Genomic DNA, 26,704 nt, shown 5'->3' with positions numbered 1-26,704 from the left:
CTACCCACGTCATTGGTCCCTACATGGACCACGACATCCGGCTGCTCATCTCCCCCTCTAAAGAATACTGAGAACTCGATCTGAGATATCGCGGACCCTGGCACCAGGGAGGCAACAGACCATCCAGGATTCTTGACCTCTTCCACAGAACCTCCTATCTGTCCCCCTAACTATCAAATCCCCTATCACTACTGCTCTCCTCTTTTCCCATCTTCCCTTCTGAGCTGAGGGTCCAGTCTCGGTGCCAGAGACGCAACCACTGCAACTTGTTCCTGGTAGGTCGTCCCCACCAACAGTATCCAAAACGGTATACTTATTATTGATAGGAATGGCCACAGGGGTGCTCTGCTCTTCCTGTCTATTCCCCTTCCCTCTCCTGACAGTCACCCAACTACCTGTCTCCTGACTCCTAGGGGTGACTATCTCCCTGAAACTCCTGTCTATTTCTGCCTCTGCCTCCTGAATGATCCGAAGTTCATCCAGCTCCAGCTCCAGTTCCCTAACACGGTTTGTCAGGAGCTGAAGCTGGATGCACCTTTCACACGTGTAGTCATCAGGGACAGCTGTGCTCGCCCTGACTTCCCACATACTGCAAACGGAGCACTCAACTGCCCTAACTGCTGCCTCCATTACCTACTCCTAAGCTAATTAGATTAATTAAAGGAGCTTACTCGGCCTTACCTTACTTGGAGTGAAGCTCGTACTCAGCCTCTGCTCACTATTTAAATTCTCCCACTGCCTCACGGGCTGACTTTCACGCGCTTGCGCAGTTGTGCCCTGTTCAAACCCCGCCTCTGCCTGTTCTCGCCGAGGCCTGATTGAGCCAAAGCTGACCCACTCTGCCTCAGTCCACTCCAACAATGGCTGCTACGATGATGGCCGCTGTATATGGCGGTCTTTCTTTTTAAACCTTTGGCGCGCTATGTCACGCGCCTGCAGTCTAGCCTCTTTGTTGCGATCAGTTAAAAAGAAACAGCTTCTTTCCAAGCTTCTTTTACCTCTTCCTTCTCCGCCTCTTGCTGTGATTCAAATAACCGTTGAAAACTTCCTTTCCTTTTTAAACCTTTACATCTGGATTATTCCAGCAGGTAGTTTATGAATTGGGAGCCAAGCAGATTACCTCATCTGCATACCATCCAGAATCACAAGGGGCCTCAGAGAGATTCCATTCCACCCTCAAAACCATGATTAAGACATTCTGTGTTGAGAATGAGAAGGATTGGGATGAAGGAGTTCATTTGCTTTTATTTGCAGTAAGAGAATCAGTACAGGAATCCTTAGGTTTTTAGTCCCTTTGAACTTGTATTTGGTCATAGGGTTCGAGGACCTTTGACCCTGTTAAAGGAACAGTGGATTAATGAGGACCTGCATATCAATTTGTTAGACTATGTTTTGTAATTCAAGGACAGATTGGAAAAAGCTTGCCACTTAGCAAGACAAAACTTACAGGTTTCTCAAAACAAAATGAAGTGTTGGTATAATAAACAGGCTCGTATGAGAAAATTCCAGGTGGGAGATAAGGTGCTGGTGTTATTTCCAATATTGACTAATCCCTTACAAGCAAGATACCATAGACCTTATAAGATAGTGTCTAAAATAGATTATGTGAATTTTGTAGTCAAAACACCAGATTTATAAACATGTTGAAACCATATTTTGAAGAGCAGGCACCAGCTGTGAGTGTTGTCAAAACAAATGGGTCTGATTTCCCTGGGATCTCATCAAATAATCCATCTGAGACTTATCATAAACCAAACCCTGTTTCTGCTAGATTAACGAACTCAAGTATTTTGAATTTGATTGATGAGAAATTGGCCCACTTATAGCCGCAGCAGCAACTAGAGATGAAACAGTTAATTCCGAAATTTAAGGATTTACTTCCTGATGTCCCAAAGTGAACGACAATGGCTTCCCATGATGGTGATGTTGGGGATGCTAAACCAATTAAACAACATCCTTATCACATGAATATCGAAAAATGTAAACTTGCTGAACAAGAAATTGAGTATATGCTAGAAAATGATATTATTAGGCCTTCAACATCAGATTGGAGCTCACCTTGTGTTATTGTGCCTAAACCAGATGGTAGTATTAGGTTTTGCACTGATTATAGAGAGGTAAATGCTGTAACAAAAACAGATGCTTATCCCATTCCCGGAGTGGATGATTGTATAGACATGGTTGGAAAAGCTACTTTTCTTACAAAGAATGATCTATTGAAAGGGTTCCATTAACAGATAGAGGTAGAGAAATTTCTGCATTTGTAACACCTAGGTTGTATGAATACAACTGTAATACTAATACACAATCATCTAAATCAATGTTAAAGTATGATTTCAGCACTGAGCTCCTTACTTGAACCGCATAAAGGAGATGTGATCGGTAAGTAGTCACAATGGCTCTGTGGTCACTCTCGGCTTGCTGTCAAGAAAAACAGACCTAATTTTATTGGCTCAGACAATGGCATTCTGTGACAAAGTGATTGAGAGTATTCTAAAGTGACAAACTCTACTGCTAGTCATTAAAAACAATACCCACCATGCCTGGCCAAAAGACAAAGAATTGTGTATGATCTTGGAAAGGAGATTACTTCACCTACATGAAACAACTGAAGCAGCTGTTGATTTGGTTAAATGGAACTCATTCAGATTCATTCCACAAAATAACCTTTTGGAATAGAGCTGAGGAGCAATGAATTTAAGATACTTGAATTAAGATTCTTTAAGATACAATGAATTTAAGATAGGTAACATAAAGCTTTCATCATGGGGGTTTTACCTACCTTCCTATTTGGTTGCAATGGAGGTTCATTGATTACTGCTAATAGCCAACAAATATCAGAACCAGATCCTTTAACAGTAAATGAAGGATCTTGGCCTTAAAAAATTGACTTTTTATTCTTTTTTGTAGATGCTGCCTATCCTGCTGAGTTCTTTCAGCATTTGTGTGTGTTACTCTTTATCAGTGATATCAGAAAATGGTAGAAAATTCAGAACCCTTTCTCATAAAAAGTGAGAGTTTGAGATCAAATTAAACTTTCAAATCAAACTTTGATGCAAATTTATTATCAAATGTTATATATGTCACCAAATACAACCCTAAGATTCATTTTCTTGTGGATATACTCAATAAATCCATAACAGAATAATAGCCGTAACAGAATCAATTGGAGACTACACCCGTTTGGGTGTTGAACTGATTTGCAAAAGACAACAAACTGTGCAAAAACAAAAAGAAAGAAATAAGAGATAAATAAATAAGCAATAAGTATTGAGAACGTAAGATGTAGAGTCCTTAAAGTGAGTCCATAGGTTGTAGGAACATTCCAATGATGGGACTAGTGATGTTGAGTGAAGTTATCACCTTTGGTTCAAGAGCCTTATGATTGGGGGGTAATAATTGTTCCTGGATCTAGTGGTATGGGTCCTGAGGCTCCTGTACCTTCTTCCTGATGCCAGCAGCAAGAGGAGAGCATGTCTTGGGTGGTGAGAGTCTCTGATGATGGATGCTGTTTTCCTGCAATAACATTTCATGCAGATGACATCAATGGTGGGGAGGGCTTTATCCGTGATGGACTAGGGTATACTGTATTCATTACTTTGTGTAGGATTTTCTGTTCAAGAGCACTGGTGTTTCCATACCAGGCTGTGATGCAGCCAGTCAATATACTCTCCACTATGCATCTATAAAAGTTTGTCGAAGTTTTAGGCACCATGCCAAACCTTTAAAAACAAGTAAGTAGAGGTGCTGTCATGCTTTCTTCCTAATTGCACTTATGTGCTAGGCCTAGGACAGGTCCTCCAAAGTAATAACACCAAGGAATTTAAAGCTGCTGATTCTCTCCACCTCTGTAGTCAACAGTCAGCTCCTTAGTCTTGCTGAGGTTGAGTAAGAGGTTGTTGTTACGGCATTTTCCCTCCTATATTCTGAGAATGTTTAAATTTGCTTCTTAAGGAAATCAAGAGATTTCAACCCTAATGATTGAATTTCACCTGCAGATCAGATACTAAATAACTTAATTAATACTCTGTTCTTTCTTAATTCTATTTGTGACTACCAGTGATAAACTTCGTATTTCCTATACCCATGTTACCTCTATCCTGCTCCCAGAATGACTGAAGGAAATACTTACTACCAGCTGCTGCTGTAGCAGTTTGATGTGCCTCTGTAAGGATTCTGTGTGCTGCTGGTTGTATTGGGAGACTGGTTTGGGAGGGAGTGCAGCAGCACAAGTCCGCACCGACAAACTGCTCAAAGCCTCTTTCAGTTTGGACACCTCTTTTGAGAGTTCAGTTATCTACAAAAATATGAAAGTAAACCCAGCAGTAACAAACATTCTGGACACCATAACGTGATGCTAACATAGAAGTCAGGTCTATTTAAGGTAACTAAGATTAATTTATGCCACACCTTCATCCAACTATATATTCACACAAGCTTTTGGGAATGGGGTTAAGATCAAAGTGCTATATGGGCATTTTGGAAATTCAAATTCCTATTGATGGAGGGTGGCACACTAATCATTATAACAACAATTAGATTTAGAGATTGGAAGACAAGGATCCTAAAGAGTCAACTACTACATGAAATGGCAAAATGCTATTAGCTGAACATTCATAAATCGAAGAACATTCATAAGTTAAGTGATGCCGAATTCACAAAGAATTAGAGGACCCATCTTCTTTGAAAATAATAGGGACAAAATCAGAGAATGATTCATATGTGCCTGCCCGCAAAATGTGGCACGTCTTCAGATTAACAAGTTTGGTTTCAAAACAACATTGGTTGTTTACCAGGGGTAATATCATTGTGGTTAAGCTAGTACCCTAACCCCTGGACCATTGATTTATGGACACAAGTTCAAATACCACCACTGCAACTGCAAAATTTAAATTCAAATTAATAATTAAATTTGTAATAAAAATCCAACCCAATAGTAATGATCATGAAATTACCAGATTGTTCACTAATGTCCTTCAGAGATGGAAATTAGCCATGCTTACACCGTCTGCATGTGACTCTCAACATACTATATCAGGTCTGCTGTCATAGTGGCATCTATAAATCTGGATTACTGATCAGAAAGTAAATGTTCAAATTTGAATTTGAGCTGCTAATAAATTGAAAGCTTTAAGCTAAAGAGGATGCAGTACTGATTCACCAGGATGTTGCCAGTGTTGGAAAAATCTGAGATGTTGGCATAAGTTTCTTTGTTGGGATAAGAGAGATTTAACGGAGGAGTGTAAAATTATGAGAAGCTTAGAGGGTGAAAGCAGGAAAAACAGTATTAAATGTAATTGATAGAAAGATTGTAGAGAAATTCACCCAACAATAGAGCTTTGGAAGTCACTGACTGACAGTGGATCCAGAAATCCTTATTATACTTAAAAGCACCTGATGAGCACTGAAAGCAATGCAACCTTAATGGTAAAAGATTATTGGCTGGGGTGTGGGCACAGATAAAAAGCTCTTTTAGTGATGGACATGATCAGCTCTTTCTGATCTTATGCCGTGCAAAAGTCTATTCCACAATATTGTTAAAAATAAAATGGAATGGCCTTTATCATTTCATACTTATTTTTACAATATGACATTATGTAAATATAACTCTCTATGGATGGGCCCAAGACTGGTTGCGAAAGGAGGAGGGTTGGGCATGGCACTAGTAACTTAACCCTGCAAAAACCCAGAGCTGCAGAAATGCCAACAGAAGCTCCAAAGACCTCATCCCTGGGAGAGGAAGGATACACCAAGAAGACCTGTTGACAAATTGAAAGACTGGCCCAGGACAGAGGACTCCTGCGAGATGTTGTTGGTGGCCTATGCCCCAGTAGGGGTGATGAGCTTAAAGGAATTATGGAAATATGGTAACATAAATTCAGAATTGTATTGCAAACACAAGAAAAGCAGTCAGACGGAGACATGAAAAAATAATAATTCCACAACATTGAAGACTCAGAGGTTTTCAAAATCTTTCAATACCTTCTTATCCTTTTCCTTAACAACTGCAGTAGAGTCCTCAATAAGTTTATGCAGTTCAATGATCTTCTTTGACTCAGATTTTAAGTCATCAAGCTGTTTCTTCACCGCAGCCACCTCCTCCTCAGCAGCGTGCTTCTCACTCTTCATGAAGAGTGCCTGTCTCTGGACCTGGAACACCTCTGTGCAGGTCTTCTCATGCTTTTTGGTCAGATCATTTAACTTAATTATCAAAGAATTTATCTCAGCCTTCAGAGAGGAAGTAAACTTCTCATGTTCTTCCTTTGGAATGGTTTGTCCTTTAGTTATCTGAAGCTCCTCCTGGTGTTGGGACATTTCCTTTTCCTTCAAAGTCAGTTGATCCTTCAGACTGTTTATCATCTCATTTGCATCCCGTAAAGATTTCTCAAGTGATTTCTTTGTCTTGTCATGTTCATTCTTAGATACAGAATTCTTCCTTTGGTCATCTCTCTCATTTTGCAGCCTTGTGATTTCTTGCTGGATTTCACTGTATTTTACTTCTAAATCTGAGTACTGCTCATTAGCTTCTCTGAGGGATCTACTTAACCTCTCCATAACGTCTTTGTGCTCCTCTTTTGGAACATGTGTAGAATGAACTGACCTGAGTTCTTCAGCTTTCTTTTGGCATTCTGTTTGAAGCTCTCTGCACTTTTCCTGCAGTTCTTCATGGGCTTTCATCAGCTCTTCAATCTGCTCTTTGACTTCTCCGGATGATTTAGCACTATTTTCGATGGTCTCCCCAAATAGATTTGTTCTCAGTTCCTTGAGTTCATCTTCTACTTTGTTATATTTTTCTGTCAGTGAGGAATTTTCTTTAGAAATTTCTTCAAGAGAGGTACTTAGTGAAATCTTCATTTCTTCATACTCTTTCAAAGGAACACTATCAGTCAAAGTCTTCTCCATTTGACACAATTTTTCTTCCAATTCTTTTACCTTCTTTTCTTCCTGTCCTTTGGCTTCAAGGGCTTGGAGAAGCTTCATTTTAACGTTCTCTAGCTCATGATCAGTGATCGATTTTGCACCCTCAGTGTTTACTGCAGCTTCATTTTGTACCATAGAAAGGATTCCTAATTGCATCCGCTCTTCAAGTTGATGAATCTCTGCCATTGCTACTTCATATTTCTCTTGGGTTTCCTTCAATTTATTTCTGAGATCTTGTGCATCTTGGCCTTCAAGCTCTACCATGTCTTTCAATTCTGTGTTCACATCTTTGGGTGGACATTCTGCCTTTGGGTCTACTTTGGCCTTGAGCTCGTCAAGAATTACTTGCAGCCTTTGAACTTCTTGGTCATGCTCCATTTTTAATTGCTCATACAGTTCCACTGGGACTAAGTTTCCAGAGGTTGCTGAATTAACTCCCTCCAAAATCTTAGCTTGAGATTCTTCATATTGTTCCTTCAACTTTGCAAACTCTTCTTGTAACGAATCGTAGAGAAGAACTGGAATAAAATCGAGACTTTCTGAAGAATCCTGTTCATTTGCTCCTTTCTGGAAATATTCCAAGTCCTGGAAAAAAAAGTTACAAAATTGTATGTCCTAAATAATGGTTGGAACAAGATAGGTAGATTAATGACAAAATAAAATCCTTCTTACATGGCTCTAAATAGCTTTAAGAAAGAGGTGTGGGAAAGGGGAGAGGGTTCCGATAAGGGAGAAGTTAGAAATCTCAACAGAGAGGCCAAGGCAATTGTGCAGAATGGTGATAAAGATAACAAGTAGACAATGAAAAAAAAGGACAGAGTTTATAAAAGTAATAGTCTGGCAGCGAATAAGATCAAGTGTGGGATAATCGGTAACAAATCAAAATTACAGAATCTTTATCTGAACACACAAAGCATTCATTAACAATAGTGATGGCACAAATAGGGGTAAATGATATCATCTAATAGCCACTACTGAAAGTGGCTGCAATGTGACCATTGCTAAGAACTGAATATATCAGGGTTCTTGATCCTTCAGAAAGACTAGCAGAACAGTCAGATGATGAGAGGCTATCTCTAACAATAAAAGATAATTCTGAGAAAGGATCTTAACTCAGATCCTTCCTGATAAAGGTTTGCAGCCCAAGACATTGATTGTTTATTCATTTCCATAGATGCTGCCTGATTGCTGAGTTCCTCCAGCACTTTGTATGTGTTGTTCTTAACTCCGAAACTCAGTTTGGTTGGAGATAAGGAAATATACTGGATAGAAAACATTGGTGACAGAATCTAGTTGATAGCAATGTTGCTAGACAGACCATCAGTTGAAAGGCAACACAATACTTATGGAGATATCTGATTATGATATACAGTAATCTGGGATAACTGGCATAGGCTTTTAAGTCAATTCCTTGTCAATGCACCTTGGAATTAAAAAGCAATTCAAGAAAGTTAGCATGCAGGAACAGCAAATAATTAGGACAACACATGGAAAATTGGTCTTTATTACAAAGGGGTCTAGAATATAAGAATATAGAAGTCTCCCTCTCCAGCTGTGTATCCCTTTTGCCAATCATTTTTCCAGCTCTTAGCTTCATCCCTTCCCTTCCTGTCTTCTCCTATCATTTCGGATCTCCCCCTCCCACTTTCAAATCTCTTACTATCTGTTCTTTCAGTTAGTCCTGATGAAGGGTCTCGGTCCGAAACGTCCACGGTACGTCCTATAGATGCTACCTGGCCTGCTGAGTTCCACCAGCATTTTGTGTGTGTTGCTTGAATTTCCAGCATCCGCAGATTTCCTCGTGTTTGCGTTTTTAAATTCACTACTACGAAGCCTCTTCCAGTGATGCCTACACTGAAGAAGTTTAAATCTTCTCTTCAATGGGAGTTTAGGGAAACCTGCTCTCACCACTCCCCATCTATAATTTATTTGGCCCTTCGACTTTTCAACCACATTTTGACCCAGACCCGTTACTACACTATATATTCTTCCTTGGAACGTGTCTCCACCACCAACTTACTCCAGTTGGTGTCAGGGTTTGTTTTTGAGCCTCTCAATTTGGACCTTCTGAGGATCCCAGGTACTCTCATTTAATTGACTCTTCCTCCCGTTGTTTCTTCCGTCGAGCTCTGAGGGTGACACTCTCCGCCATGAGGAGATACCTGGCTGGCATCCCTATCCAAGTCCCTTCCACACCTCCGGGACAATTTCTTCGCCATTTGTAATGGACCTGTCCATTATTTCATCCTCCATCGGATCCATGCATGCAATCGTCGTCTCTTTGACTTTGTCACGTTGGGCAAGATCTCCCATCTGCAGACCACAGAGCCTGCCGGCTCTGATGCTAGCAGGCATGAACTTCGGATCACGGCCCCCGCCGTTGTTCTCGGTGCCCCCAGCAATCCAGGGCATATTCAAAACCCAGACTCCAGCACCATCAATGCGGGTTTCAATGATCATGGACACCTTCAAAGTGATTGCGCAGTCTCCAACTGCGAATCCAGCCTTGAACTCCAGGCCAGGTCTTCACGTGCTGCGATTGTGACCCCCGTCTCCCTCAGATCCCACCATCAGCTCCTGGGCCCTCAGAGGTTCCATCTTCCTTTCACTCCAACCCTCCCCTCTCCACTGACACTACCAGCCTCCCTCCCCCCTCTGATCCCAGCTTTCACCCGTGCCAGGTCTTTACCATCCCCTCCAACCTTCAACTCTCTGAGGCAGAGCATTCTATCCTCAGTAAGGGCCTTACCTTTGTCCCCCTTCGCCCACACCTCAGCGAGTTCTGTGTGCGCAATGATACTGAACTCTTCTTCTGCCAGCTCCACCTTCGAGCCTACTTCTTTGGCAAGGACTCTCCCACCCCCCCAGCCGATGACTCTTTCTCCTGTCTTCAACCCTCCTCCTCTTCATGGACACCCCACTCTGGTCTTCTGCCTTCCCCAGCTGTGTATTCCTTTTGCCAATCAACTTTCCAGCTCTTAGCTTCATCCCTTCCCCTCCTGCCTTCTCCTATCATTTTGGATCTCCCTCTCCCCCTCCCAATTTCAAATCTCTTACTATCTCTTCTTTTGAGTTAGTCCTGATGAAGGGTCTCAGCCCAAAACGTCCACTGTACTTCTTCCTATAGATGCTGCCTGGCCTGCTGCATTCCACTAGTATTTTGTGTGTGTTGTATGGAAGTTTTAATGCAGTTTTGCAGATCTCTGTTGAGGCACAACTGAAGAACTGTGCTCAGTTGTGTTCTTATTTAAAGAAGAATTTACTTGCATTAGAAGCAATGCAATAGACTGATTTTTGGTTTGTGAAGTGGTCTGATTTTGGGAATGCAAGTGTTTCATTTTAACAAATTCAGCATGGCTTTATTCAGCAGGTCTGTCTTACAAGCCTGAATGAATTCTTCTAAGAAGTGACAATACAAATTGATGAAGGTAGAGAGTGGATGAATTTTAGTAAGGCAATCAACAAGGTTCCCCATGGTAACCTTAAAGGCATCCTTAAAGGCAGGAGATGTGGAATCCAGGAAACTTGGTTGCATGGATTCAGAATTGGGTAGATGGAGCAAATTCTGTCTGCAGGTCAGTGACCAGAGGTGTTCTACAGGTACCTGTTATGGGATCCCTGCTCTTTGTGAGCTTTATAAATAACCTGGATGAAGAAGTGGAAAGGTGGGTTAGTAAGTTTGCGGATGACACAAAGATTGGTGGAGTTTTGCACTGTGTAGAAGGTTATCATAAGTTACAACAGGACATTGATAGAATGCAGAGCTGGGCTGAGAAGTAACAGACAGACTTCAATCCATAAACACGAGGAAATCTGCAGATGCTGGCAATCCAAACCAACCCACACAAAATTCTAGAGGAGCTCAGTAGGTTCAGCAGCGTCTATAGAAATAAATATATAGTTAACGTTTCAGGCCGAGACCCTTCTTCAGATTTCAATTCAGCAAAGTGGTAAGTGATACACTTCGGAAAGTCAAACTTGAAGGCAGAGTACAAGGTCAATGGCAAGACTTAGCAATGTGGAGGAGCTGTCCATGGTCCATGTCCATAGATCCTTCAAAGTTGCCATGCAAATTGATTGGGTGATTAAGAAGACCTTCTAGGGCTTAGTAAGTATGTTGGCCTTCATTATTCAGCTGATTGTGTTCAAGAATCACAATGTTGTATTTCCATAATCTCTGGTTACACCACACTTGCAGTATTATATTCACTTCTGGTTGTCTCATTAGAGGAAGCTTTGGAGAGTGTGCAGAGGAAATGCTGCCTGCATTAGAGAACATGTCTTACAAGGAATGGGTGAGTGAGCTAGGTCTTTTCTGTTTGGAGCAAAGGACAATGAGAGGTGACTTGAGAGGTGCATAAGATGATAAGAGGCGAAGATAGAGTGGACCGCTGGTGTGGTTTGTCAGGGCAGAAATGACTAATTTGTGACAGCGTAAGTTTAAAGTGATTGGAAGAAAGTATAAGGGGAATGTCAGATGTTTACAACAGGCAGAATTGGTTGAGTGGAACACTGTGCCAGGAGTGGCAGTAGAGGCAGATATGTTTGGAACAATTAAGAGACACTCTGGACAAGCACAGGGATGAAAGAAAAATGGAGGGCTATGTGGAAGACAAGGGTTAGATTAATTTTAGAGGAGATTATATGGTCGGCACAACAGCGTGCCCAATGGGCCTGTACAATTCTGTTTTCCTACAGCTTATAAAAATAAGATGACTTTTTTTAAAGTATAAACTACTGATGGGGCTTATCAAATTTTCTGCTGGGATGAAAGATCCCTTAGTGGGGGGGGGGGGGGATCTAGTACAAGTAGATATGCTTAGAATATAATTATGACCATTTAAGACTAAAGAGAATTTTCGGGGGGGAATTTTCTATTCAAGAGAACTATACTTGGTGAGTAATTAAATTTATTCAAAGTTCCCACTGATCAGCAATATACCTAAATATTCATGATATTCAATGAAGCTCATTTTGAAGTGTACCATAATCATAAGAGCATATTCCTTAACTCCTCCCACCACCATTATTGGAAGGTCAATTTCAAGATCAACTTCAGAATGTTTGTTACCTGGAGTCTTCCTAGTAGCTCTTGATTTTCAATTGTGAGACTCTCTATTTGCCTCTGCAGAGTCCCAATCCATTCCTCACTGGGCTGATTAAGACTACTTTCTGAAAATAGATTCTCAGTCCCTGAAACAATAAAATAACAGTGAACAATACAGCAGAGATGCTTAAGGGTTAATTCACACCAAAACTACAACAAAAGATTACTGATGGTCACTTTCCAAGCAACTGCACACCACAAACAGTTAACATCAGTGAGAAGCAATGCCAAATCAATTATATTCCAGTGACTCCAGTCAAGTCAAGTCAAGTCAAGTCACTTTTATTATCATTTCGACCATAACTGCTGGTACAGTACATAGTAAAAATGAGACAACGTTTTTCAGGACCATGGTGTTACATGACACAGTACAAAAAACTAGACTGAACTACGTAATAAAAAAAAACAACACAGAGAAAGCTACACTAGACTACAGACCTACACAGGACTGCATAAGGTGCACAAAAAATGTGCAGGCATTTACAATAAATAATAAACAGGACAGTAGGGCAAGGTGTCAGTCCAGGCTTCGGGTATTGAGGATTCTGATAGCTTGGGGGAAGAAACTGTTACATAGTCTGGCTGTGAGAGCCCGAATGCTTTGGAGCCTTTTTCCCAGATGGCAGGAGGGAGAAGAGATTGTATGAGGGATGCACGGGGTCCTTCATAATGTTGTTTCCTTTGCGGATGCAGCGTGTAGTGTAAATGTCCGTGATGGCTGGAAGAGAGACCCCGATGATCTTCTCAGCTGACCTCACTATCCGCTGCAGGGTCTTGTGATCCGAGATGGTGCAATTTCCAAACCAGGCAGTGATGCAGCTGCTCAGGATGCTCTCAATACAACCCCTGTAGAATGTGATGAGGATGGGGTGTGGGAGATGGACTTTCCTCAGCCTTCGCAGAAAGTAGAGGTGCTGCTAGGCTTTCTTTGCTATGGAGCTGGTGTTGAGGGACCAGGTGAGATTCTCTGCCAGGTGAACACCAAAAAATTTAGTGCTCTTAATGATCTCTACCGAGGAGCCGTCGATGTTCAGTGGGGAGTGGTCACTCCGTGCCCTCCTGAAGTCAACAACCATCTCTTTTGTTTTGTTCACATTCAGAGACAGGTTGTTGGCTCTGCACCAGTCCATTAGCCGCTGCACCTCCTCTCTGTAAGCTGACTTGTCATTCTTGCTGATGAGACCCACCACGGTCGTGTCATCAGCGAACTTGATGATATGGTTCAAGCTGTGTGTTGCAGCACAGTCGTGGGTCAGCAGAGTGAACAGCAGTGGACTGAGCATGCAACCCTGGGGGGCCCCCGTGTTCAGTGTGATGGCGTTGGAGATGCTGCTCCCGATCTGGACTGACTGAGGTCTCCCAGTCAGGAAGTCTAGGATCCAGTTGCAGAGGGAGGTGTTCAGGCCCAGTAGGCTCAGCTTTCCAATCAGTTTCTGAGGGATGATTGTGTTGAATGCTGAACTGAAGTCTATGAACAGCATCCGAACATATGTATCTTTTTGGTCCAGGTGGGTTAAGGCCAGGTGGAGGGTGGTGGCAATGGCATCATCTGTTGAGCGGTAGGGATGGTACGCAAACTGCAGGGGGTCCAGTGAGGGGGGCAGCAGGGTCTTGATATGCCTCATGACGAGCCTCTTGAAACACTTCATGATGATGGATGTGAGTGCAACAGGACGGTAGTCATTTAGGCAGGACACTGAAGACTTCTTCGGCATGGGGGCGATGGTGGCGGCCTTGAAGCACGTTGGAATGGTGGCGCTGCTCAGGGAGGTGTTGAAGATGTCAGTGAGAACATCTGCTAGCTGGTCTGCACATCCTCTGAGCACTCTACCAGCGATGTTGTCTGGTCCAGCAGCCTTCCGTGGGTTGACCCTGCACAGGGTTCTTCTCACGTCGGCCACGGTGAGACACAGCACCTGGTCATTTGTAGGAGGGGTGGACTTCCTCGCCGCCATGTCATTTTCTGCCTCAAACCGGGCATAGAAGTTATTCAGCGCATCTGGGAGGGAGGCATCACCTGCACAGTCAGATGATGTTGTCCTGTAATTGGTGATGTACTGGATGCCCTTCCACATGTGCCGCGTGTCGCCGCTGTCCTGGAAGTGTCTGTGGATTAGCTGGGCATGTGCACGCTTTGCTCCTCTGATGGCTCGGGACAGTTTGGCCCTTGCTGTTGATAGGGCTGCCTTGTTGCCTACTCTGAAGGCGGAGTCCCGGGTCCTCAGCAGTGCACGCACCTCTGTGGTGGCACGTATAGTGATGGTCTTGGACAGAGTAACATCATCAATGCACTTGCTGATGTAGCTGGTCACTGATGCTGTGTACTCCTCTAAGTTGGTAGAGTCGCCATCGGTTGCAGCCTCCCTGAACATGTGCCAGTCAGTGTGCTCAAAGCAGTCTTGAAGAGCAGAGATAGCTCCTGCTGGCCAGGTTTTCACCTGCTTCTGAACTGGTCTGGAGCACCTGACGAGCGGTCTGTAGGCTGGGATTAGCATAACAGAGATGTGGTCTGAGTAACCAAGGTGAGGGCGGGGCTCTGCCCGGTACGCGTCGGGGATGTTTGTGTAAACCAGGTCCAATGCGTTCTCCCCCTCGTTGCAAAGTCCACATACTGACGGAATTTGGGGAGCACTGACTTAAAGTTCGCGTGGTTAAAATCACCGGCGACAATAAACAGACCATCAGGGTGTGCGTTCTGCAGTTCGCTAATAGCCCCGTACAGTTCACAGAGTGCCTCCTTAGCATTAGCGCTGGGGGGAATGTAGACACCGAATATAAGGACAGAGGTGAATTCCCGTGGCAATAAAATGGTCTGCATCGAACTGCCACAAACTCCACTAACGATGAGCAGTTTCTGGAAAGCAGCACAGAGTTCTTACACCATTCCATGTTGATGTAAACACACAAGCCACCATCGCAAGTCTTACCGGAGAGAGCTGCATCTCTGTCCGAACGAAACAAAACTAGCCCTTCTAGCTGGATGGCAGTGTCCGAAATCCCATCAGTGAGCCATGTCTCTGTGAAGACATACGCGGAACAAACTCTGTACTCCTGCCGAGTATTACGTTGGAGTCGGATGTAGTCCATTTTATTGTCCAGGGAATGGACATTGGAGAGCAGAATGGATGGGAGAGCTGGCCGGCTAGAGTTTGCTTTTAGCCTGGCACGGACCCCTGCCCATTTGCCTCACTTCTGCTTCCTCGCACATCGCTTTCGTCGTCTCCATCTCCGGCTCCCAGCATCAGGCAAGTCCGAGGATTGTAGGCCTGTTCCCCTCAGCAAGCCGACATCGTGTAATTCAGCCAGCAGATTTTTGTGGAGGTTTGTTTTTGGGCAATCTCTGTATTGTAGTAGTATCTGGCAATTGTAGATAGCTGCTCTGTTATCCATGTGCCCTAATCGAAAATTGTGTATCAAACTTAAAATAGAAAATTAAATTAAAGTAACACCAGGTCTGAACTGTAACTGTATGACACTGAATCTCAGTGATTTCCACTGTCAGGGAAACTGAGTCCCAGTGAAAGGCAGTGCCAGATGAACTGTACCACAGTGACATCCAGTGATAAGGGAACTAGGTCTCAGTGAAAGGCAGTGCCAGGGGAAGACTTCACATTTACTTGCACCACTAGAGAAAATGAATACCAGCAATCTCCAATGCCAAGGGAACTGTTTTCAATAAGTGACAGTAGTGGGAGAACTTTCCCAGTGACATCTAGTACTAGTAACTGAATCTCAATGACAGTTGGTAACAAAAGAAATATATCCTGATACACTAGCGATTTGGAGCATGGTGCTCAGAGCCAGACAGTACAGCAGGAACTCCTCACCATCATCACTGGCTGCTGGCATGGCTTGTGCTGTCTGAGACCAGTGAGCAGCACAGTAGATGCCAGGAGAAATACTGATGAAATGTAGTCTCATGCACAGTGTTTCCTATTAGGTAAACCCATGAGTGTATTTCACCCGTTGGATGAAATACTTCTACCCTCAGCTCATCTTGACCTCCTCAGGCACAGTTCTGCCTCTTAGGACCAAATCTTGGAGAAAAACATGGTTCATAGATGAAGAATATATATGCATTGATGAAATCAAAATACATCATTTATTTACAGCTTTAGAGTTTGGTATCTAAGGCTGTGTTTCACAAGAGTACAATTTCAGCATTGTATTTAATATATGCTCAGTGGTCACTTTATTAAGTACATTCCATACCTAATAAAGTGACCATTGAGTGTATATTTGTGGTCTTCTGCTGCTGTAGCCATCTGGTTCAAAGCTTGATGTGTTGTGTGTTCAGAGATACTCTTCTGCACACTCTGCTCTTCTTGGTTATCTGACTAATTGTCGCCTTCCTGTCAACTTGAACTACTCTGGCTATTCTCTTCTGACCGCTCTCATTAACAAAGGGTTTTGCCCACAGTTCTGCCGCTCACTGGATTTTTTTTTTATTTTTCACACCATTCTCCATAAACTTTAGAAACTTATGTATGAGATCCCAGGAGATCAGCAGTTTCTGAGATATTCAGAACACCCCGTCAAATGTCAACAATGATTCCACGGTCAAAATAACTTAGATCACATGTCTTGCCCATTCTAATTTTTGGTCTGAGCAACAACTAAACCATGTCTGCATACTTTTATGCATAGAGTGCTGCCACATGAATGGCTGATTAGATATTGCACTAATGAGCAGGTGTACAGGTGCAGCTAATATATGCATTGTATATTAGTTCAGTTAAATATGTAGTGCAAAAAGAGTAGTGAGATATGGTTCACGGGTTCAATGTCCATTCACAACTCACAGATAGAGGGGAAGAAGCTGTTCTTCAATTGTTGAGTCTGTGCCTTCAGGCACCTGTACCTTCTCCTTGATGGTAGCAATGAGAAGGGGACATGTCCTCCTGGGTGATGGGGGTCCTTAATGATGGACGCTGCCTTTTTGAGGCATTGCTCCTTGAAGATGTCCTGGATGCTAGGAGGCTAATGCCCATTATGGAGCTGACTGAGTTCACAACTTCCTGCAGATTCTTTTGATCCTGTGCAGTAGCCCCCCTCCCCATTCTCCCCCCCCCCCCACCTTACCAGATGGTGATGTGGCCAGTTAGAATGTTCTCCATGGAACATCTGTAGAAATTTGCGAGTGTTTGCTGAAACAACAAACCTCCTCAAACTCATAAAGAAATATAGCACAGCTGCTATTTTGCCTTCTTTGCAACTGTATCAATATGTTGAGCTTAGAGTCATTGACACCCAGAAACTTGAAATTACTCATTCTTTCCGCTTCTAATCCCTCTATGAAGACTGGTGTGCATTCCCTCGTCTTACCTTTCTGAAGTCCACAATCAATTCCTTGGTGCGACTGATGTTGAGTGCAAGGTTATTGCTGTGACATCACTCCACTAGCTGAGATATCTCGCCCCTGTATTCCTTCTTGTCACCAACTGAAATAGTGTGCCCTCATCAAATTTATAGATGGCATTTGGCCTGTGCCTAGCCACACAGTCATGGGTGTAGAGAGAGTAGAGAATTGGGCTAAACACACATCCTTGAGGTGCAGAAGTGCTGATTGTCAGCTAAGTGGAGATGTTATTTCCAATCTGCACAGACTGCGGTCTTCCAGTGAGGAAGCTGAGGATCCATTTGCAAAGGGAGGTACAAAAGCTCAGGTTTTGGAGCTTTTCAATCAGAACTGTAGGAATGATTGTGTTAATGCTGAGCTGTAGTCAATGAACAGCAACCTGATGTAAGTATTAGTATTGTCCAGGTGATCCAAGACTAGGTAAAGAGCCAATGAGATTGCATCTACTGTTAAACCTATCGTGGCGATAGGCAAATTGCAGTGGGACCAGATCTTGTTGAGACAGGAGTTAATTTTAGCCATAAACAACCTATCCAGCACTGTAGAGATGTGAGTGCTACAGGACGATAATCATTAATTCAGCTCACCCTGCTCTTCTTGGGCACTGGTATGACTAAAGCCCTTTTGAAGCAGGTGGAAACTTCCGACTAGCAATGAGAGATTGAAAATGTCTTTGAACACAAACAGAAACGGGAAGAAACCCAAAAATGTGAGAACTGGAAGGCAAACCAAGTTTTTTTGTGTTTATTATTAGTTAAAAAAATATTAGAGCTATTATGAGTTCACAACAGATCTACAGGTCTATAGTGGATGCAATTTCACTGGCACTCCACTTGGCTCTGGACCATCTGGAAAACATCAAAATGTAGCAGGCTACTGTTTACTGTTTGTTTTTAGTCATGGGGGATTTCAATATGCAGATAAATTGGGAAAATCAGGTTAATGCTGGATGACAACAGAAGGAATTTGTAGAATACCTACACAATTGCTTCTTAGGGCAATGTCTGGTTGACCCCACTAGGGAAAAGGCAATTCTAGATCAGGTATTGTGTATGAACCAAATTTGACCAGAGAGCTTAAGGAGACAGTAATCACAATATGACAGAATTCACCCTGCAGTTTGAGAGGAAGGAGCTTAAAAAAAAGATATATCAGCATTTTAGTGAAGTAAAAGGAACTTCTGAGGCATGATAGAGGAAAAGGCCAAATTTGATTGAAAGGGGATACCAACAGGGATGGCAGCATAACAGTAATGGCTGGAGTTTCTGGGAGTAATTAAGAAGATGCATGATAGATTCATCCCAAAGAAGAACTATTCTAAAGGGAGGATAAGGTAACTGTGGCTGACAAGGAAAGTCAAAGACAGCATAAAAGCAATAGTGAGGGTATAAAATGTAGCAAAAAATTAGTGGAAAGTTCAGGGATTGTGAAGCTTTTAAAAACCAAAGGAAAGCAAATGAAAAAGGAGAGAAAAGATGTAACATGAAGGTGAGTTAGCTAGTATTATAAGAAGATAAATATTTTGCTCCATTCTTCACTGTGGAAGACACTGGCAATATGCCAGAAATTCGAGTGTCCATGCACAGAAGTGAAAGTAGTTTCTTTTACTAAGGAGAAGGTGTTTAGGAAGCTGAAAGGTCTGAAGGTAGATAAATCACCTGGATTACACCCCAGGGTTCTGAAAGAGGTTGCTGAAGAGATTGTGGAGGCATTAGTAATGATCTTTCAAAAATGACTAGATTCTGGAATGGTTCCAGAGGACTGGAAAATTGCAAATGTAACTTCACTCTTTAAGAAGGGAGAGAGGCAGGCAAAATACAAGAAATTATGGGCCAGTTATACTGACTTGGGAAGATGTTGGACTCCATTATTAAGGATGAGCTTTAGGGGTACCTAGAGGTACATAATAAATAGGCTGAAATCACCATGGTTTCCTCGAGGGGAAATCTTGGTTATGTATCAGTTGGAATTCTTTGAGGATATAGCAGGCAGGATAGACAATAAACAGTCAGTGGATGTTATTTAATTGGATTCTCAGAAAGTTTTTGACAAGGAGCCACACATGAGGCTGCAGAACAAGATAGGAGTTTATGGTATTACGAGAAAGGTACTTGTATGAATAGAAGATTTGCTGAGCAGGAGGCAAAGAGTGAGAATGAAGGAGGCCTTTTCCAGTTAGTTGCCAGCGTGTAGCTGTGTTCCACAGGGGTCGGTGTTGGGACCACTTCTTTTCATGTTATAAGTCAATCATTTGGATGATGGAATTGATAGCTTTGTGGCCAAGTTTGTGGATGATTCAAAATGAGTGAAGGGACAGGTGGTGCTGAGGAAACAGATTGTCTGCAGAAGGACTTAGACACATTAGGAGAATGGGAAAAGAAGTGACAGATGGAAGATAGTGTAGAGAAGTGTATGGTCATGCACTTTGGTAGAAGACATAAAGGAAAAGACTATTTTACAAACGGGAGCAAATTCAGAAATCAGAGGTGCAAAGGGACATGGGAAACTCATGCAGGATGTCCTAAAGATTAACTTGCAGATTGAGTCGATGGTAAGGAAGGCAATGCAATGTTAGCATTCATTATAAACGCTGGAATGTAATGCTAAGGTTTTCTAAGACATTGATCATACTGCAGTATTGTGAGCAGTTTTCAACCCATTATCTAAGAAAGGATGTGCTGGCATTGGAAAGGGTCTGGAGATGATTCACTAGAATGATCACAGAAATTAAAAATTGTTTATCAGGAGCATTTAATGGCTCTGCGCCGGTACCAGCCTGAGTTTAGAAGAATGGGGGGGGGGGGGGTCTCTTTGAAACCAATCAAAAATTGAAAGCACTAAGTAGAGTGGAGGTGGAGAGAACGTTTTCTGTAGTGGGAGAGTGTAAGTCTAAGGGTACAACCTCAAATAGAAGGATCCATTTAGAACAGAGCTGAGGAGGTACTTACATAGCCAGAGGTTTGTAAATCTGTGGATTTCACTGCTACAGACAGTTATGGAGTCTAAGTCACAGGGTATATTTAAAGCAGAGGTTGATAGGTTGTCGAATTGTAATGGTGTCAAAGGTTATATGGAGAATGCAGGAGAATGTGGTGGAGGGGGTTAATAATCAGCCATGATAGAATTGCAGAGCAGACTCAATGGGGCAAATGGCTTAATTCTGCTCCTATGTCTTATGTTCCTATGCATTTCAACTGAGTATTCAACACTATCAACCTCAGTCCAAATCAACAAGCTTCAATAATTGGGCCTCTGTACCTCCCTATACAAATAGGTGACCACAATCAGTGCAAATTGGAAATATTCTCACTGACAATCAACACAAGTGTGCATCAGGGATGTGTGCTTAGCCCACTGCTTTACTCTCTCTACACTCATGCCTGTACAGCTAGGCACAGCTCAAACGCTATCTATAAATTCACTCATGACACAACTGCTGTTGACAGAATCTCAGATGGTGATGAGGAGGGGTACAGAGGTGAGATAGATTTGCTAATTAAGTGGTGTTGCAACAACAACATTACACTCAAAGTTCAAAGTAAATTTATTATCGAAGTATATATATGATACCAAGTATTACCTTGGGATTCATTTTCTTGCAGGCATTCACAACAGAACAAAGAAGTACAATAAAATCTGTACAATAAAACGTAAAATAAGATCAAAGAGACTGACAAAAACAATGTGCAAAAGAAGACAGACAGTGCAAATACAAAATAATAAAAATAAGTACATAATACTGAGAGTCCTTAGACGTGAGTCCATAGGTTGCAGAATCAGTTCAGAGTTTTGCTGAGTGAAGTTAGTCATGCTGGTTCAAGGGCCTATTGTTTGAAGGGTAGCAACTGTTCCTGAACCTGGTGGTGGCAGAACTAAGGCTCCTGTACGTCCTTCCTGATAGCAGCAATGAGAAGATGGCAAGGCCTGGATAGCAGTGGTCCTTCATGATGAATGCTGCTTTCCTGTTGCTATACTCCTTGTAGATGTCTCAATGGTGTGGAGTGCGTTGCCTTTGGTGGACTGGCCTGTACTCACTACTTTTCTTGGATACTCTCCACTGTGTACTTCTACAAGTTTGTCAAAGTTTTAGCTAACATGTCGAATCTACGTAAACTTTAAGACAGTAGAGGCACTTTCTGATGTCACTTAAGTGCTTGCCCCAGGACAGATCATCCGATATGATAACACCAAAGAATTTAGTTACTCATCACCTCCACCTCATAAATGAGGACTGGCTCATGAACCTCCGATTTCTTTCTTCTGTAGTTAATAATCAGCTGTTTGGTTTTGCTGACTCAGAGTGAGAGGTTGCTGTGGTGGGAGCACTCAAATCTCCCTCCTTTATGTCAATTCATCACACCTTTTATTTGTCAGTCAACAGTGGTGTCATCAACAAACTTTACAGGGCACTAGAGCTGACCTTCCCTATATAATCATACCTATCAAGTTGTAAAGCAGAGGGCCAAGGACTCAGCCTTTTAGTGCACTTGTGCCGGGCATCCACCATGAAGGACCCTCATCATCCAGAATATGCCCTCTTCTTATTACTACCACAAATTAAAAGATATAGGAGCCTGAAAACACCACTCAACCTTTTAGGAACAGATTTTTCCCCTCCACCATCAAATATCTGAACTGTTCATGAACTCATTACTTTGCTCTCTTTTTGAACTACATTTTTTAAAAGATATTCTTGAGGCAATTTATAGTAATTTTTATTTATTGCACTGTACTGCTTCTGCTAAACAACAGATTTTATGACATATATCAGTGATAATAAACCTGATTCTGATTCAAAAGCTATCTGAGAATAGTCTGTAGAGCACAGACACCCATGCTACACAACTGCTTGAAGGAAATTTGCCAAGGCCCACTCCATCTAATTTGTAAACCGTTAGAAATCTTACTTTAGCACTTCAACAGTGCTTCATGGATTCAAACTGGGCCATTGAATTAACTGTAAAGAATTTGAATTACCAATTCTAACACCATCTTGCTCCTAAATTAACTTTTGTTGGGAACAGGTATACATTCAGTGGTCACTTTATTAGGTGCACCTGTACACCTGCTCATTAATCTGATCAGCCAATCAAGTGGCAGCATCTCAATGCATAAAAGCATGCAGACATGCTCAAGAAGTTTAGCTATCGTTCAGGCCAAACATCAGAATGGGGAAGACATATGATCTAAGTGACTTTGACTGTGGAATGATTGTTGGTGCCAAATGGGGTGTTATGAATATCTCAGAAATCCTGGGGTTTTCATACAAAACAGTCTCTAAAGTTTATGGAAAATGGTGAGAAAAATAAAAATAAAACTGCAGTACTGTGGGCAAAAACACCTTGTTAATGAGAGAGGTCAGAAGTGAATGATCAGATTAGTTCAAGCCAACAGGAAGGTGACAGCAACTCAAATAACCATGCATTATGTTACAACAGTGGTGTGCAGAAGAGCATCTCTGAACACTTGTCGAATCTTGAAGTGGATGAGCTACGGCAGCAGATCACAAATATACACTCAGTGGCCACTTTATTAGGTACACCTGCTCATTAACACAAATATCTAATCAGCCTGTCATTTGATCATTGAATAATTGTTGGTGCCAGACACAATGGTTTGAGTATATCAGAAACTCCTGATCTCATGGGATTTTCATACACAAACAGAGAATGCTACAAAAAACAAAACATCCTGTGAGCCACAAATCTCTGGGCAAAACACCTTTTTTATTGAGTAAGGTCAGAGGAGAATGGCCATACTGGTTCAAGCTGACATGTAGACAACAGTATCTCAAATAACTGTGTGTTTAAACAATGGTGCAGAAGAGCAACTCTGAATACACAACACATCAAACTTTGAAGTGGATGGGCTACAGGAGCAGAAGACCAAACCAGGTTCTACTTCTGTATGCAATAAAGTGGACACTAAGTGTATGTACTTGAAGTCATCTAATTCCTAGATAACGATGATGGGCTGGCAGGGGGAGGGTGGTGTGGAGGTGAGGGGAAATTTGAGTCCAACTTTCTGACAAACCAGAATAGGACGTGATTGCTCTCTGAGAGGAAGTTGTGCACAGCTAGCTTTTCATAGAAGAATTCTTAACTTTTATGCAGCTTTTCTGATTGTCCTGAAGTGTTGTCTTTCAAGTTACCTCTTCATACCATAACAATTTTGCATACTTTCATAAATTGATCAAATTTCAGGAAAAAGTACTTGGCATGTCTTATATTCCACTTCCTTTCTCCTCTTTCACTTTTCAAATGCAATTTATACAATGCTGTGGTTACACTGCAGATTTTTCCTACTGAGACTGTGTTGACCTTGAGATCTTGTTACACAATATGGTTAATGGCTGTTCCTTCCACAAGCACTGCCTGAGTTACCATGAAAATATTATAACCTCATAGTGTTGTGTATTTTCAAAGGTCCAAAATGTGCTTTAATTGAGTTAAAAATAAATCTAAGAACTACTTATATTTAAGAACCTGGTTTACCTGCAAATCTGGAGAGCATTCCTTCCTCATCCATTGAATCATTCTCAATGTTCTCATGATGTTTGCCCTGCTAAAATTAGGAAAATGTTCAGTGAAACAAAGGATCTCTACTAAATTCCAGTATCTCAACTGGCATTCACCTCTTACCCAACACCAAATAAATGGGCTAACTGCTCACTTACCTCACTTCCTTTTCTAAAACTCTGCTGGGCTCCAATATCTCTTCCTAGCACAGTAACTACACTTCAAAAATATTTCATAGTTTCTAAAGTTCCATTGAGACACTGTGGAAAATTATGTATAATAAGACTCTCAGGAAAAAAGCAAGATTAATCAAATAACTCTTTCAAAAGCCGCTTTCAAATTCCAAGTGGTAGTCCAGGTGACCAACTTAGCAAAGCACTAGGTCCATTTTGTGGCTCCTTGACAGGAAATGTAGTCAAAGATGTACCAGTTAGTAGGCAAATTAGTCATTGCAAATTGTCCGGTGATTAGGCTAGTGTTAAATAGGTGGGTTACTGGGTGGTTCAGCTCGTTGGGCCAAAATGGCCTGTTCCGTGCTGTAACTTTGAATGAATAAATTATCTATTTATTTGTTCTGCTCAAGTCACCTGCAAAATACTCAAAGACCATAGCCGGTGCTGATCCCAGGGACTGAGGGTCTGCCTGTCCTGGAAGGGAGATAAAAAAGAGCAACACACACATCTAGACAGAGTGCACTTGTGGCACTAGCAAAAAGGACACGTGAGTCAAAAAAAAACAAGGGCTAAATTAACACGAGGAAATCTACAGATGCTGGAAATTCAAACAACAACACACACAAAATGCTGGTGGAACACAGCAGGCCAGGCAGCATCTATAGATAGAAGTGCTGTCAACGTTTCGGGCCGAGACCCTTCGTCAGGACTAACCGAAAGGAAAGATAGCGAGAGATTTGAAAGTAGTGGGGGGAGGGGGAAATGCGAAATGATAGGAGAAGACCGGAGGGGGTGGGGTGAAGCTGAGAGCCAGACAGGTGATTGGCAAAAGGGATACAGAGCTGGAGAAGGGAAAGGATCATGGGACGGGAGGCCTCGGGAGAAAGAAAGGGGGAGGGGGAGCACCAGAAGGAGATGGAGAACAGGCAGAGTGATGGGCAGAGAGAAAGAAAAAAAGCAAACAACTAAATATGTCAGGGATGGGGTAAGAAGGGGAGGAGGGGCATTAACAGAAGTTAGAGAAGTCAATGTTCATGCCATCAGGTTGGAGGCTACCCAGCCAGTATATAAGGTGTTGTTCCTCCAACCTGAGTTTGGATTCATTTTGACAATAGAGGAGGCCATGGATAGACATATCAGAATGGGAATGGGACGTGGAATTAAAATGTGTGGCCACTGGGAGATCCTGCTTTTTCTGGCGGACCAAGCGTAGGTGTTCAGCGAAATGGTCTCCCAGTCTGCGTTGGGTCTCACCAATATATAAAAGGCCACACCGGGAGCACCGGACGCAGTATACCACACCAGCCTACTCACAGGTGAAGTGTCGCCTCACCTGGAAGGACTGTCTGGGGCCCTAAATGGTGGTGAGGGAGGAAGTGTAAGGGCAGGTGTAGCACTTGTTCCATTTACAAGGATAAGTGCCAGGAGGGAGATCGGTGGGAAGGGATGGAGGGGGACGAGTGGACAAGGGAGTCGCGTAGGGAGCGATCCCTGTGAAAAGCAGAAAGGGGGGGCTAAATTAACATAACAAAGATGGCAATGATTGGAACCATTACAGCATTTGATAGTAGCATTGAAGACTGGGCAACTTACATTGAGAGAGTGGAGTTATATTATGAGGCTAACGGTGTTAATGATGAAAAGAAAGCCAACGTCTTACTCAGTATTATGGGAGCAAAAACGTACAGGCTGCTATGGAGCTTGTTAACCCCTGAAAAGCCAGCTGACAAAACATTCAAGCAAATAGTAGACACTCTTCAACAGCATTTAAACTCCAGACCACTGGTCATTGCTGAAAGATTTAAATTTCGCAAACGGAATCAGAGCAAAAATGAAAGCATTTGTGAATATTGTGCTGAATTGCACAAATTATCAGAACATTGTCAATTTGGAGCTGGTCTATCGGACGCATTGAGGGACAGATTAGTGTGTGGCATGCACTGTGGAACCACACAGAAGAAGCTTCTATGTGAAAGAGACCTTGCATTCGAGAAAGCGCTAAATGTTGCAATATCAACGGAAACAGAAGCACAGGGTGCTTCAGGGATACAACAAAAATCTCTGGAATATGCTATGAATAAAATGTCACTGAACAGAAATGAAGGAAAGTAATGTTACCATTGTGGGAACATGTCACATGACTCTGATGACTGTTGGTTTAAAGACAAAGAATGCAGAAACTGTGGCAAACAGGGCCACACTGGCAGAGTATGCAAAGCTGGTAAACAGCAGAAAAAGGACAAAATGCAGAAAAACAAGAAACCCCAGAAAGGAGAACACAACAGTGTACACCAAATGAAAGAAGGCAGTTCTGATGAAAATGACTCAACGAAAGTGAATTGTCTTGTCAGCAACTTCACAACGTCAAAGAGACAGATGATCGAAGAGTAATAAGGATCACTCCACAAGTGGCAGGCGTGAGACTGAAAATGGAGTTGGACACAGGCTCAGCTTTAACGGTGATCTCTGTACACGACTACAAATGACTGTTTTCTCACATACCGCTGAAACAAACTAAACTACTGCTAAAGACTTACACCAGACAGAAAGTGCTCCCAAAGGTAAAATTAAAGTGACAGTGACCTACGGAGACAAAACACAGCAGCTGAACATCTATGTACTGAAA

The 26,704-nt window shown here is 42.3% G+C and overlaps 1 protein-coding gene across 4 annotated transcripts in view; it reads right to left on the bottom strand.

Annotated features, from left to right (window-relative positions):
* The window catches only part of ankrd24 (ankyrin repeat domain 24), a 139,458-nt gene that overhangs the window by 19,459 nt on the left and 93,295 nt on the right, over window positions 1-26,704 (bottom strand). The window contains exons 15-19 of one of the 4 annotated variants that reach the window (XM_073068819.1): window positions 23,882-23,951; window positions 11,993-12,114; window positions 5,983-7,506; window positions 4,133-4,297; window positions 2,356-2,421 (exon numbers count right to left, since the gene is read on the bottom strand). In XM_073068819.1, coding sequence (XP_072924920.1) covers window positions 2,356-2,421; window positions 4,133-4,297; window positions 5,983-7,506; window positions 11,993-12,114; window positions 23,882-23,951 — 1,947 coding nt within the window. Of the gene's footprint in view, window positions 1-2,355; window positions 2,440-3,091; window positions 3,517-4,132; window positions 4,298-5,982; window positions 7,507-11,992; window positions 12,115-23,881; window positions 23,952-26,704 lie in introns of those variants that run through there. The other 3 variants (XM_073068820.1, XM_073068822.1, XM_073068821.1) reach the window with 3 other exon arrangements.

The sequence above is a fragment of the Hemitrygon akajei genome, chromosome 16 (genome assembly GCF_048418815.1).
Source record: "Hemitrygon akajei chromosome 16, sHemAka1.3, whole genome shotgun sequence".
NCBI classification, from domain to species: domain Eukaryota; kingdom Metazoa; phylum Chordata; class Chondrichthyes; order Myliobatiformes; family Dasyatidae; genus Hemitrygon; species Hemitrygon akajei.
The sequence above is the reverse complement of the archived record's forward strand: the minus strand, read 5'-3'. Positions and strand labels throughout refer to the sequence as shown.